At 39.2% G+C, this 13,562-nt stretch overlaps 1 protein-coding gene across 1 annotated transcript in view; it reads left to right on the top strand.

The window, feature by feature from the left end:
- The window catches only part of LOC307117218 (uncharacterized protein), a gene marked incomplete at its 3' end in the record, with an annotated part of 78,072 nt that overhangs the window by 23,692 nt on the left and 40,818 nt on the right, over window positions 1-13,562 (top strand). Inside the window, exon 2 of the mRNA XM_079802009.1 lies at window positions 6,472-7,486. Coding sequence (XP_079658135.1) covers window positions 6,719-7,486 — 768 coding nt within the window. The 5' untranslated portion in view covers window positions 6,472-6,718. The remainder of the gene's footprint in view (window positions 1-6,471; window positions 7,487-13,562) is intronic.

Here is a 13,562-nt window from a genome sequence, read left to right as displayed (position 1 = left end):
TTGGGTAAGATTGAAAAAAAAAACTTTTATTCTGCAATAGGGTGGCTATACGTCCGGATTTTGGCTGGACAGTCCAGATTTTAAGCCCCTGTCCAGGCTGTGCACTGTAAAAAAAAAATCAGGTCTCCAATTGAAGAAATTTTAGTGACCGATCACATCAGCATTTTTTAGTTAGCCAAATTGAATTTCTGTGAATTGATGCAATTTAATTCACAGAAATTCAATTTGGCCAACTAAAAAATGGTGATGTGATCGGTCACTACAAAAATTTTCAATTGGAGACCTGATTTTTTTTTTACAGTGCACAGCCTCAAGCCGGATAATCATTTGTTCTCCTTTTTGGAGTTGCGCTGAAAAGTTGCTAAAAAACCTGCTCTAGAATCTTTATTGGGACGCAGCAGCATAGCGTCTAATGCCGTAAGATCTCTGGTCAAACAAATGATTAGCTGAAAGCGATGTCAAATAAATATCTGATATATCATTGGTTTAAAAACGTAAACAAGCCTCCACGACGTGCTGGCGACGTCATATCATAACGTTAACATGCCTAAATGTCTGACCTCATTAATCCAGGATGGACAAAAGAGCAAGAATTTATATCAAAAAACAGTAGAGACGCTTTTCATGGATTTGGCACTGCGCCAGATTATTTGTTTATTTATGTATTTCTTTTATTTCCAGAAGTCCAGAAATTTTATGTTTTCAGGCACTGTGCACTTTGCAAGACAGTGGTCAGTTTTTGAAACACATCACATTGTCTTGAATAAATACAAATACTGTGAACAAACACTTTTTTGCCTCTTACACATAGGTCTACTTCAAGATATACAGTGAGTAAAATAAGTATTTGAACACCGTGCTATTTTGCAAGTTCTCCCACTTAGAAATCATGGAGGGGTCTGAAATCGTCATCGTAGGTGCATGTCCACTGTGAGAGACATAATCTAAAAAAAAAAAAAATCCAGAAATCACAATGTATGATTTTTTAACTATTTATTTGTATGATACTGCTGCAAATAAGTATTTGAACACCTGATAAAATCAATGTTAATATTTGGTACAGTATCCTTTGTTTGCAATTACAGAGGTCAAACGTTTCCTGTAGTTTTTAACCAGGTTTGCACACACTGCAGGAGGGATTTTGGCCCACTCCTCCACACAGATCTTCTCTAGATCAGTCAGGTTTCTGGCCTGTCGCTGAGAAACACAGAGTTTGAGCTCCCTCCAAAGATTCTCTATTGGGTTTAGGTCTGGAGACTGGCTAGGCCACGCCAGAACCTTGATATGCTTCTTACAGAGCCACTCCTTGGTTATCCTGGCTGTGTGCTTCGGGTCACTGTCATGTTGGAAGACCCAGCCTCGACCCATCTTCAATGCTCTAACTGAGGGAAGGAAGTTGTTCCCCAAAATCTCGCAATACATGGCCCCGGTCATCCTCTCCTTAATACAGTGCAGTCGCCCTGTCCCATGTGCAGAAAAACACCCCCAAAGCATGATGCTACCACCCCCATGCTTCACAGTAGGGATGGTGTTCTTGGGATGGTTCTCATCATTCTTCTTCCTCCAAACACGTTTAGTGGAATTATGACCAAAAAGTTCTATTTTGGTCTCAACTGACTACATGACTTTCTCCCATGACTCCTCTGGATCATCCAAATGGTCATTGGCAAACTTAAGATGGGCCTGGACATGTGCTGGTTTAATGCATGATTTCAAACCATGACGTCTTAGTGTATTACCAACAGTAACCTTGGAAACGGTGGTCCCAGCTCTTTTCAGGGCATTGACCAGAAGTAGTTCTGGGCTGATTTCTCACCTTTCTAAGGATTATTGAGACCCCACGAGGTGAGATCTTGCATGGAGCCCCAGTCTGAGGGAGATTGACAGTCATGTTTAGCTTCTTCCATTTTCTAATGATTGCTCCAACAGTGGACCTTTTTTCACCAAGCTGCTTGGCAATTTCCCCGTAGCCCTTTCCAACCTTGTGGAGGTGTACAATTTTTTTCTTTGGGCAGCTCTTTGGTCTTGGCCATGTTAGTAGTTGGATTCTTACTGATTGTATGGGGTGGACAGGTGTCTTTATGCAGCTAATGACCTCAAACAGGTGCATCTAATTTAGGATAATAAATGGAGTGGAGGTGGACATTTTAAAGGCAGACTAACAGGTCTTTGAGGGTCAGAATTCTAGCTGATAGACAGGTGTTCAAATACTTATTTGCAGCTGTATCAGACAAATAAATTGCTAAAAAATCATACATTGTGATTTCTGGATTTTTTTTTTAGATTATGTCTCTCACAGTGGACATGCACCTACGATGACAATTTCAGACCCCTCCATGATTTCCAAGTGGGAGAACTTGCAAAATAGCAGAATGTTCAAATACTTATTTTCCTCACTGTATCGTAGATCAAATGGTCTGGCAATGAATAGAGTAGGCTATTTCAGAACCACTGTATCATGAGACCATCGATATGATGTATTGTATTAGTTGCGAGTACAACAGAGTCCTATGTAATTATTCTTGCTTCACTATATGCCGCAAAGTGTCCTCCTTTTTGGTGTTATGGAAATAGCCACCCTATTCTGCAAGGGATCATTAAATACATTATAACATTTTATATATATATATATTTTTTTTTTTCTTGAGCAGCAAATCAGCAGTAAAATTTGCACAGACAAGCACCACTCACATTTTATTCAGTAAATGTTCAAATCTAGTTTTTCAAAGTTTCCTCTCTTTGATTTTTTTTTCCTATGGCTTGCTCCCGGTTGTAAAGAAATACAATTACAAAATGTCACCTCTGTGCAAACATCGAGGTTCACGAGTCACACGACTCTGATAATTGAAAGTTTGGATTTGGCCTGGAAACTAGCCCCGAGCTGAGAGACAGTCCAGATTGTGAAAGCTGACATTTGAGGTTTCCGTCTGAATCATTGATCAGAGATTACTTACACCGCTGTGGTCTCTTGAGAGATGCTCCCAGTTCAATATGACCGTATTGTTTTTCTGAGAAACACTAAGTACTTTAAGCAAGGCATTTGAAGATGGATTTAACCTTTTTTTGCGTAATGAGTTCAGACTCATTAGACAATCAGGGGAAAGGGCAAAATAACAGCTCTTAAATTTAGCTCCAATGCCAAGGCCATAAGATTACATTTTCTGAAAGTGTGCTGTTATCTTCCGTCTCGCAGGAAAACCAGAGTTGGATGTGTAAATGTGTGAAGAGAGCGACAGGGTTGGCTGCATCATGGCCGTTTCTCTCCTGCTTTTAATCTGTTTAGGAAAAGCTGTCTAAATGTTTAGACAACAACACGATTTTAGAGACAGAGAATAAATTACAGTTACCAGCACAGGTAAACGAGAATATGCTAAAATAGATGAGTATGTAAAAGGTGCCCTTAATGTGTACCTGTAGCGTTAGCTATAATATACACTATATTGCCAAAAGTTTGGGACGCCTGCCTTTACATGCACATTAACTTTAATGACATCCCATTCTTAATCTGTAGGGTTTAATATGGAGTTGGCCCACCCTTTGCAGCTTTAACAGATTCAACTCTTCTGGGAAGGCTTTCCACAAGGTTTAGGAGTGTGTTTATGGGAATTTTTGACCATTCTTCTAGAAGCGCATTTGTGAGGTCAGGCACTGATGTTGGACGAGAAGGCTTGGCTCTCAGTCTCCGCTCTAATTCATCCCAAAGGTGTTCTATCAGGTTGAGGTCAGAAATTAATTTCAGTAGAAATTACATTTAAAATATATTTTAGTTGACCAAAAATGCAGACCATATTTAAAAGATAATATAAGTAAATATGATTATATGATTATTACATATAAAGGTGTAGCAACTTAAGCCCTACATAAGTGGTTAAAAAAACTGTAAAAAAAATATAAATTAAAATTATAATATATTTCTATTTAATTTCAATTAACCCTAGTGAAAAAAAACCTATACCAAAATTAAAAATACATTTATTTCATACTAGGTATACTACAAATGCATTAACATATTTTCTGACATATCGCTTGAGACTAACTGATATAAATATTATAATTAAACTTTATTTGGAGTACTTCTTTACAACACAATGCACATTTCTTAATATTAAGCCTTAAATGTTGTTTTAATATCACTATTAGTAAGGACAGTATGATCTCTGTATAACATCAGTCTTTAAATGCAAGATATTTAAAGTGTACATAAAGTATACTCGCAATAGTTCCACTTTAGCACAATCAAATATACTTTAGTATATCTTTATCTGACCCTCAGTGCACTTTAGTTTCCCAGAAATAGTGCTAAGGACAAAATGAGTTGTTCCAATATAGCAGACTTAAAGTATATAATTTTAGTATACCAACAGGGTATTTATATTAAAGGGTTAGTTCACCCAAAAATGAAAATTCTGTCATTAATTACTCACCCTCATGTCGTTCGACAGCCGTAAGACCTCTGTTCATATTCGGAACAGAAATGAAGATATTTTTGTTGAAAGCTGATGGCTGAGAAAGGCTTCAGATAGGCCTCCATTGGCATTCAGTACATTTATACTCCCAAGACCCATAAAAGGCACTTAAAACGTCGTTACAAAGTCCATCTCACCACAGTGACTCTACAATAATTTTACGATGCGACGACAATAGTTTTTGTGCGAATTTTTTTTTAAAAATAACACCTTTATCCAACTTGTTATTGTCTTCCGTGTATGCCTCCACGACGCATGTGCGAGAATATGACGTGGAGGAGCGGGGTTCGGGAATCCATGAAATGCACACTTAAGCCCCATTTTGAGAACTACGCCGAGACCTAAAGCACGATCAATGTAGAATCCAACAGCTTAGACACGCGCGTCTTCCTCTGCTCATAAACAAATCGCTTCTGGGTGATGTGTCCGAACGCCGGATCTGCGTCATATTCTCGCGCATGCGTCGTGGAGGCACACACGGAAGACAAAAACAAGCTGGATAAAGGTGTTATTTTGATTTTTTTTTTGCGCACAAAAACTATTGTCGTCGCATCGTAAAATTATTGTAGAGTCACTGTGGTGAGATGGACTTTGTAACGAAGTTTTAAGTGCCTTTTATGCATCTTGGGAGTATAAATGTACTGAATGCCAATGGAGGCCTATCTGAAGCCTTTCTCAGCCATCAGCTTTCAACAAAAATATCTTCATTTGTGTTCCGAATATGAACGGAGGTCTTACGGGTGTCGAACGACATGAGGGTGAGTAATTAATGACAGAATTTTCATTTTTGGGTGAACTAACCCTTTAAGTACATAAATATGTAAATGTATTTATAGTATGCTTAGCATAAGTGCATAAATGCTTCATTCAAAAAACGGGTTAAAAACAACCCAATTTAGTTAATGTTACTCATCAAATTGGGTTGTTTATTTAACCCAGCATAGTTGATTCATTTGTACTATAATACTAGTTTATACATTAGTGTCAGAAAAAAATCCCATTCCATTTGCACTTAAGACTTCTTTTAAAGTGTTTTTTTTCTGTAAATATTGTTCTTTTTAAAAGTGTGCTTAAGTGTACTTTTTAACATCAGTGATAAAGCTTCAGCTGTAGTCAAAGACAGCTGCTGTACAGCTGGATTATTATAAAATTCTTGAGCCAGTTGTATGCTTTAATATTTTAAAAGGACAGTTAGTGACAAATAGTCTTGTTTAAAGATAGATTCTGTATTGCTTGTTGAAATAGTCGAGCTGTAGTGCAGTTTAGAGCCTCTAAAATGTGCCGCATAAAAGTGAATGAGGATATGGTTTTGGTGCCAGAATTTGAAATGGTTGAGCCTGTTAATATGGATGGCAATAGCCTCGTCCGTACAGTTAAAAACAGCCCTGTAAAATGCTCAATCACGCAAATCAACACATTTTCAAGACCCGAGTGATTGACTGTTTCAAAGTGCTTAGCCACCTAAAACGCAAGCCAGTAATTACATTTCACGAGCATAAAGTTTGTGAGATCGCCAAGAGCAGTTTAAGGAATATTGCAATATTGGTTTTTGCTTCTAAAGCTGTAAAGATGCATGATTGAAATTTTATATTGAACATGTTTAGACTAGAGAAGCTTTCTGATTTTGCCATTTTTACTTTTAATAGCAGGCACATGCTTAAATCAAGTATTGGATATCAGGATTTGTCCTCAATTTGAATGCTCTAAAAGACATTGAAATCCTCAACTACCTCATTTTAAAGAAGTAATGGAAACTAACCGCTTTGCTTGTGTTTTTATTATGCGCTTTGGAAGGCTTCTTTGGAGCAGTCCCAGATTTTAAGTGATTGAAAGTTTTATGAACCTTGGCTAGACATGCACGTTTCTGTACCCATGATTCTCTGCAGAGACCCAAAACTGTTACCTAATTGAAACTGCGCTAGTTTTCCAGTAATCCCAACTGCAAATCCCAGTTCCGTTTACTCATGATCAGCACTGATTCTCATCCCCTTATCTCTTTGAACAGGTTTGCCCAATCAAACCCAAACCATGGGAATCGCCCTCCGAGTTTAACCCGACCCAAAGAGAGAAATGTAATCCACAGGAACGGTTAAGATGCTAAGTGACCACTGAGCCTCATGAAGAATAGGGAATTAGGAAGAGGAGATGAATGGAGCAGCCACCCACTCAGCGAGACAGAGCGTGAGTGAAGGTCGATCTTTTTGTTCTTCCCCCCGTGGCAAACATTGTGACTAATAACAAAGTGAGGCACGATGAGTGGCAGTATCTGGGCAGCGTTGCTCTTTCTGTGCATGTGCTTGGAGCTCGGGGGAAGTAGTGCTCGTCTGAGAAGATGGAAAAATGAGGACCGTTTGCAAACTGCAAGGAAAGACAGTCAGGTGGAGGAAGGGCAAAGTGAGATGCCATTTGCCATCACGGCAGGAACACCAAGCTTGAGACTAGCACATCAAAATGAGGATAATTTGATCGTTTTGCCGAAAATCAACAATGGCGCTATCGACTCTGTATCAGGACTGCACGCACAGATTGAAGGAATTGCAAAACCTGAAATCACAGTGACTCCAGTTTTGTTTGGCGCAAGTGTGAACACAGATTCTACTCCACATACCAGGAATAAATTTAATCCCAAATCCAAAGATATCCCAGAAATCACAAAGACAACAGTAGCACCTCTTAGACAGAGCTCCAAAATATCTCGTATCGTTCCCGCTGAACTAACTCCTGCAGTAGAGGAAACTGGAACTGAAAAAGCACCTGACAGATCTACTCTGGATGGCCCTTCAGATGCCAGCGGGATCCTGCTCAAGCCTCCTTCTGGGTTAAAAAACAGTGGACAGGAAGTGCAAACTATAATGATTGGCAGCCAAGATGCAGAGAGCAGTGGTGATTTTCACAGGACCTTTGCCGGACCCAATCTGGATGAGATGCCTTTACAATCCCGCAGCCGGAGAAGCTGGATATGGAACCAGTTTTTCGTGATAGAGGAATATAGTGGACCAGAACCGGTGCTGATTGGACGGGTAAGTTGAACATTTGTTTAACTGATTGTTATGCTTGCATGCTATTTTGAAAATGATGGCCAACTTCATTTGATGAAACAGTGTTTGCTACTAATTTTACTTCTTCAATGCAACGGATTGAGTGAAATATTCAATGTGAAAAATAAATGCTTCTCTCTTAAAACACTTAAAAACAACCCAATTTAGTTAATGTTACCCATCAAATTGGGTTCTTTATTTAACCCAGCATAGTTGATTCATTTTTACTATAATACTATCTCTTTTTTTTTTTTTACTTCATACATGATTTAATTTCTACAGATTAATTTAAATCCTCTAAACCTTTTTAAAATGCTTGACACAACCCCTGGCTTGCATGATAATTCCTTTATTTTCGATTATATTTTACAGCATACCATATTTTATATAGCTTTTAATACATATTGCCAACATTTAAGCTCATTTAACAAATATTAGAAGTAAAAATGAAACATTTGGAAGTAATTCAAGTGGAATCGATCAGTCTCTGTTGTCTCATGTTCAGCGGGGGAACTTCTAACTTCAGACCATCGCTCTGCTTTTCACTTGTAGACGAAATATGCGGTGACTCCATAACCTGTCCATAAACAATCAGTGTACAGCTCTGAGAACATATTTTAACATCATAAGAATTTATGTTCTGTATCTTTTTGAATAAAATCAGGCGTTTCCATCACGCGAAAAGACGCCACACTCGTTTAGGTGACTCACATTGGCCCATGTTGCTTTGCATATAATTAAATGATATACAGCACAATAATGGATTTATACAATAAAATATACACAAACCTGTATTTTACCGAAGACATGCACCAATTTGATGGAGCTGCTCTGCTCACTCCTGAAGAGGTCACAAGAAGCCTGTGGTAAATAACTCAACCCCTGGGTTGTTACGTCTGACCCCGGATATGGGTAACACAAAAACTACCCAAACACTGGGTTTTTACATCTGACCCAGGATCTGTGTTACACAAAAACTACCCAAACACTGGGTTGTTACGTCTGACCCTGGATCTGTGTTACACAAAAACTACCCAAACACTGGGTTGTTACGTCTGACCCTGGATCTGTGTTACACAAAAACTACCCAAACACTGGGTTGTTACGTCTGACCCAGGATCTGTGTTACACAAAAACAAACCAAACACTGGGTTGTTACGTCTGACCCAGGATCTGCGTAACACAAAAACTACCCAAACAATGGGTTGTTAAGTCTGACCCAGGATCTGAGTTACACAAAAACTACCCAAACACTGGGTTGTTACGTCTGACCCAGTATCTGAGTTACACAAAAACTACCCAAACACTGGGTTGTTACGTCTGACAAAAGGCTCAACCCAGGATTTGGGTAGAAAAAATGTGTTTTTAGAGTGTTGGTGACATAAGAGGTTTAGGTAGAAATTGTGATTAATAGGAAGAATTACAAATGCATCTTTTATTTTTGGAATAACATTCCAAAATGATTGTTCACAATGTTTCTGTGTGGACTTTAAAGGGATAGTTCACTCAAAAATTATAATTTCTGGACATCCCAATATTGTTCTAAGCCTCTAATGACAATGAAACACAAAATAAAATATTTTGAAAAATGTCTTTCATTGTCCATCCATATTTCCAAAGAAAAACATTACCAAAATGCATAGGTTTGGAACGACTTGAGGGTAAGTAAATGATCACACAAATCCCTTTAAGGTTCTGTTGGTTTTTTCCCAAGACGTTTTAAGCTTGCAAACATGCCCACACTCTCCTTGTCGCTAAGCAGGTCAATTTGGAAGGTTCTTTTATAAATAAACTAAAGCAATTGCATTAGGTTGTTAAACGTGGGATTTGGACAGTAATTATTAGATGTCACCAGAAAAAACAACCACTGCAAAACGCAATTACATGCTCTGTGGTCACATTTAGTAACACATGCACAGACATAGGCATGCACTAAAAGACACAGATGCTCGCACACACTCTGCGGTAATGAGCTGCGCTGGATAGGTCGCATTAGCGGCGATTCACACTGAGTAAGTTTGCCAGCTGCTTATACTGAACACAAGGCTTAAAAGAGTCTGGCGCCGAACCAACACAAGATCAAGAGAGCGCACCTCATAAATGTTGCATCCACTTCTCTGACTGTCACTGTGCTGACACTGTATCCGAGTAAATGTTTATCCGATGGGCCAGGACATGCTGTTGTCAGTGTTGTTGTTCATCACGATGTACCGTTTACCTGTGTGCGAGCCAGAGAACTGCATTGGGGATCAGTTATGGCTGAATGGAGGGCAACTGTCTCGGAGACAAAGCTGAACTTGACCATGAGTCAAAACACAAGGCCAAACACAAGCACTGACTTTGATGTATGAACTAGGCACTTTCCTATTGGATTTGTAGTAAATGCAATTGAATCAGTGGGTTGTTGAACATGACATATCGGCTGTGTTAGATGTCATGCAAACAAAAATGTGTGGCTTTTAGGGGGTGGCGTTTACACGACACTGAAACAAAACACTTCGGTTACACTTTATTTTGATGGTCCCCTTTAGACATTCTGTTGACTGTAACGCTGCACATAACTCTCATTAGAGTTTTAGTTGAGTATGGGTAGGGTTAGTGTAATAAGGTGTTAGGTAGGCCTGCACGATTCTGGGAAAAATACACTCTATAAAATGCTGGGTTAAAAATAACCCAAGTTGGGTTGAAAATGGACTAACCCAGCAATTGGGTTTTTTTAACCCAGCGGTTGGGTTAAATGTTTGCTTAAAACAATCCAATTGTTGGGTTAGTCCATTTTCAATCCAACTTGGGTTATTTTTAACCCAGCATTTTTTAGAGTGTATGAATCATAATTTTTTTTAGCTTAGAATTGATATCACGATTCTCTGCAACAATTTTTTTCTCATGAAGTGTAATGTCTATTGCACACATGAACCATGACAAAACAAATTGGTAGCACCAAAAATATTTGTTTTGGCACATAGAACATTGCACATCACACGCCTGTACACTCTAAAAAATTCTGGATTAAAAACAACCCAAGTTGGGTTGAAAATGGACTATCTCTGCAATTGGGTTGTTTTAACCCAGCGGTTGTATATCTTTTGCTAGATGGTAAGCAATGGCTTCTGTTATTTCCATACTCCTTCTGGAGTTATGTGGGTATGGCGTCGCATTGTGCAAGGTGTCCGTAATGTCTGCGTTTTTGGACGACTTTCGGACCTCTTGACTTGTACGGCTTCATCATATTGCACTTTGTGGTGACGTTTGAGGTGCTGGTAAAGATTTGTGGTGTTACCTTGCGGTGCTGCAACAAGGGCAAAGCATGCCTTGCAAATCACATCAGACTGACCCTCGTCTTCTTGCTTGAATCCAAAATACTTCCACACCACCGAATATGCAGCTTTTTTCGGAACAAGTTCGGTGGTTGGCTGATTCTGGTCACTTGGACCTGAGTTTTCATCAATATCCATTTTGTTTATTTCCGAACTACCGCGCAAGCACAACGAGTGAAACACGTGACTAAAAGGCGCTTTGTCATTGGCTGAGGGTGAAGCCCTGAACTTTGTGAAAGCTGTCCTTTCAAAATAAAGGCCGATTTTTTTTTTTTTTTTTTTTTTTTTTTATCAAAGTCATTTAAAAATGTAATCGTGAACAGGGTGAATCGAGATCACGATTTTATAACGATTTATCGTGCAAGCCTAGTGTTAGGGTTAGTTAACATGCACTTGCAAAGAGACTTATTGTCAGTATAATGTCTGTTTGAGGACCATCAAAATAAATTGTTATCATATATAAAGTAGACAGTTTGCTAGTGCTCCACTAATACTCTAATGAGAGTTATTCCGAGTTCACACTGCACGATTTTAGCCCCGATTTTGACTCGCCGGCAGGTTTTGCAAATTCACCGCATATAAAAAGGTAAGATCAGATGTTTTATCAGGCTACTATTGTTTTTATTATGTCTTTTTTTACATACAGACGTTGCACATGGAAGGCTTTGGGACTGAGGGTGCTTTCACACCTGCCTCATTTAGTTCGGTTGAATCGTACTAGAGTTCGTCTTCCCCTTTGGTGCGGTTCGTTTGGTCAGGTGTGAAAGCAGCAATCGCACTCGGGTGCGCACCAAAAGCAGACTAAACAAGCGGACCGAGACCTCCTTGAAGAGGTGGTCTCTGCGCGCTTTCAAACGGACTCTGGAGCGGTTCGTTTGTGGTGAGAACGTGATCCGACCTCGAACAGACCCAACTACAAAAAGTACTGATCATTTTTGGACTAAACCAGCTGTCGTAGTCAGTTTGCACTTTAGCATGGCAGCTCGCGGACAAAGTTGGAGTAGTGAGGAGGTTCGGAGGTGACCATATGACCATATTAGGTCCCAACTTTTGAAAACTCACAAGAACAGCACGATCTTCGCTTGAAGTGACGAGCGATGCGCGCTCGCCGTTTGCAGTGCATTAGAACGTTGCTTTCAAGCCGCATCCGCAACCTTCATTATAGAAATGTATTGTTTGCATATTGTGGTGTATACAAACAATGTAATAGATTATGGCCAGGGACAAAACCAGCCCGCACAGCCGCAGTTTAGGAAATACGCCATGGCCAATGAGTGATGTGGATGTCATGTGACTGCATTTTGGTTTGTTTCAACTGGTTCGGACCAAAGCAATTAGTGTGGTGTGAAAAGGAACCAAAAAAGCTGAAAAATGCTACAATGTATAATTGTTTGCCCTTGGTTCGGACCAAATGAACCGAACTAGAGATGTGAAAGCACCCTGAGAAAACATACTGGGAAGGGCTGTGCGATATTGAAGAAAAATGTGATATGCAATATCCTTGTTAAATAATGCGATATTCGATATGCTATACGATATTGCTTTAAGTGTGTAAAATCTTTTTCTTTCCCCAACTGATATCTTTCACTTAAAGCATAACCGACTGTGTTTACATGAAAACTCATCAAGACAGCCATTTTGACATAACTGTGTGTGTATTTGACAGTTCGAGTGTGTAACAAGACACGAATAAAAGAACGGCTTGTGCGCACGTTTCAGTGTGTGTGTCAGACAGCAGACAGAGCGAGACTGTAAGTTGTTTTTCGCAAATTATTGCGTTTAATAACTCTTTTTTTGACAAGTCACAGAAGTAACAATCGTGTGCCCAGTCTATTCTCTGCTATATGCGTCGACCTAAAACGTACACTTTTCACAATGTTGAAGTAGCCTATTAAAATCATTCAGATATTGCGTACCCTTGCGATATGCATATTGCGATATGTACATTTGCGATATTTCGATAATTTCAATATATTGCGCAGCCCTAATACTGGGGGTGCAGGGTTTACCTCTTAAACGAACACTCCACTATTTTTGAAAATAGGCTCATTTTCCAACTCCCCTAAACAGTTAAACAGTTGAGTTTTACCGTTTTCGAATCCATTCAGCCGATCTTTTAGCATAGCTTAGCATAGTTCATTGAATCTGATTAGACCGTTAGCATCTCGCTTAAAAAATTTCCAAAGAGTTTCGATATTCTTCCTATTTAAAACTTGACTCTTCTGTAGTTACATCGTGTACTTAGGCCGACGGAAAATGAAAAGTTGTGATTTTCTAGGCTGATATGACTAGGAACTATACTCTCATTCCTGCGTAATAATCAAGGAACTTTGCTGCCGTACCATGGGTGCAGCGGCGCAATGATATTACACAGCGCTTTTGCCAAGGCTTTTTTGCTATTTTGGATAAAAAGGACAAGCTTTTTGATATGCCCCATTCCAACTTCCTGTTTAAATAGGAAGTATATCTACAAAAGACAGCCCATTGTGTGTTTCAGCCCATTTTGTGGCGGCTGTAACTAATTTTTTCTATATAAACATACATCACTGTTCAAAACTTTGGGGTACGTTTTTTAGCGCAAACCCTCTTTTGGCATTAAAAAACTACTGTCAGGATTTACTAAAGACCATAGACTGTAAAAAACAGTAGTCATAGTGTCCGTGATGTCACCTGAAGAGCATTTTTGAAGCCCAAAGTGGGCGTAGCCGGTCGTCGCCATCTTGGTAAAGTGTCCTGGATAA

The sequence above is a fragment of the Gobio gobio genome (genome assembly GCF_949357685.1).
Source record: "Gobio gobio genome assembly, chromosome: 21".
Lineage (NCBI taxonomy): Eukaryota > Metazoa > Chordata > Actinopteri > Cypriniformes > Gobionidae > Gobio > Gobio gobio.
This window is presented reverse-complemented; position numbering and strand designations above follow the sequence as displayed.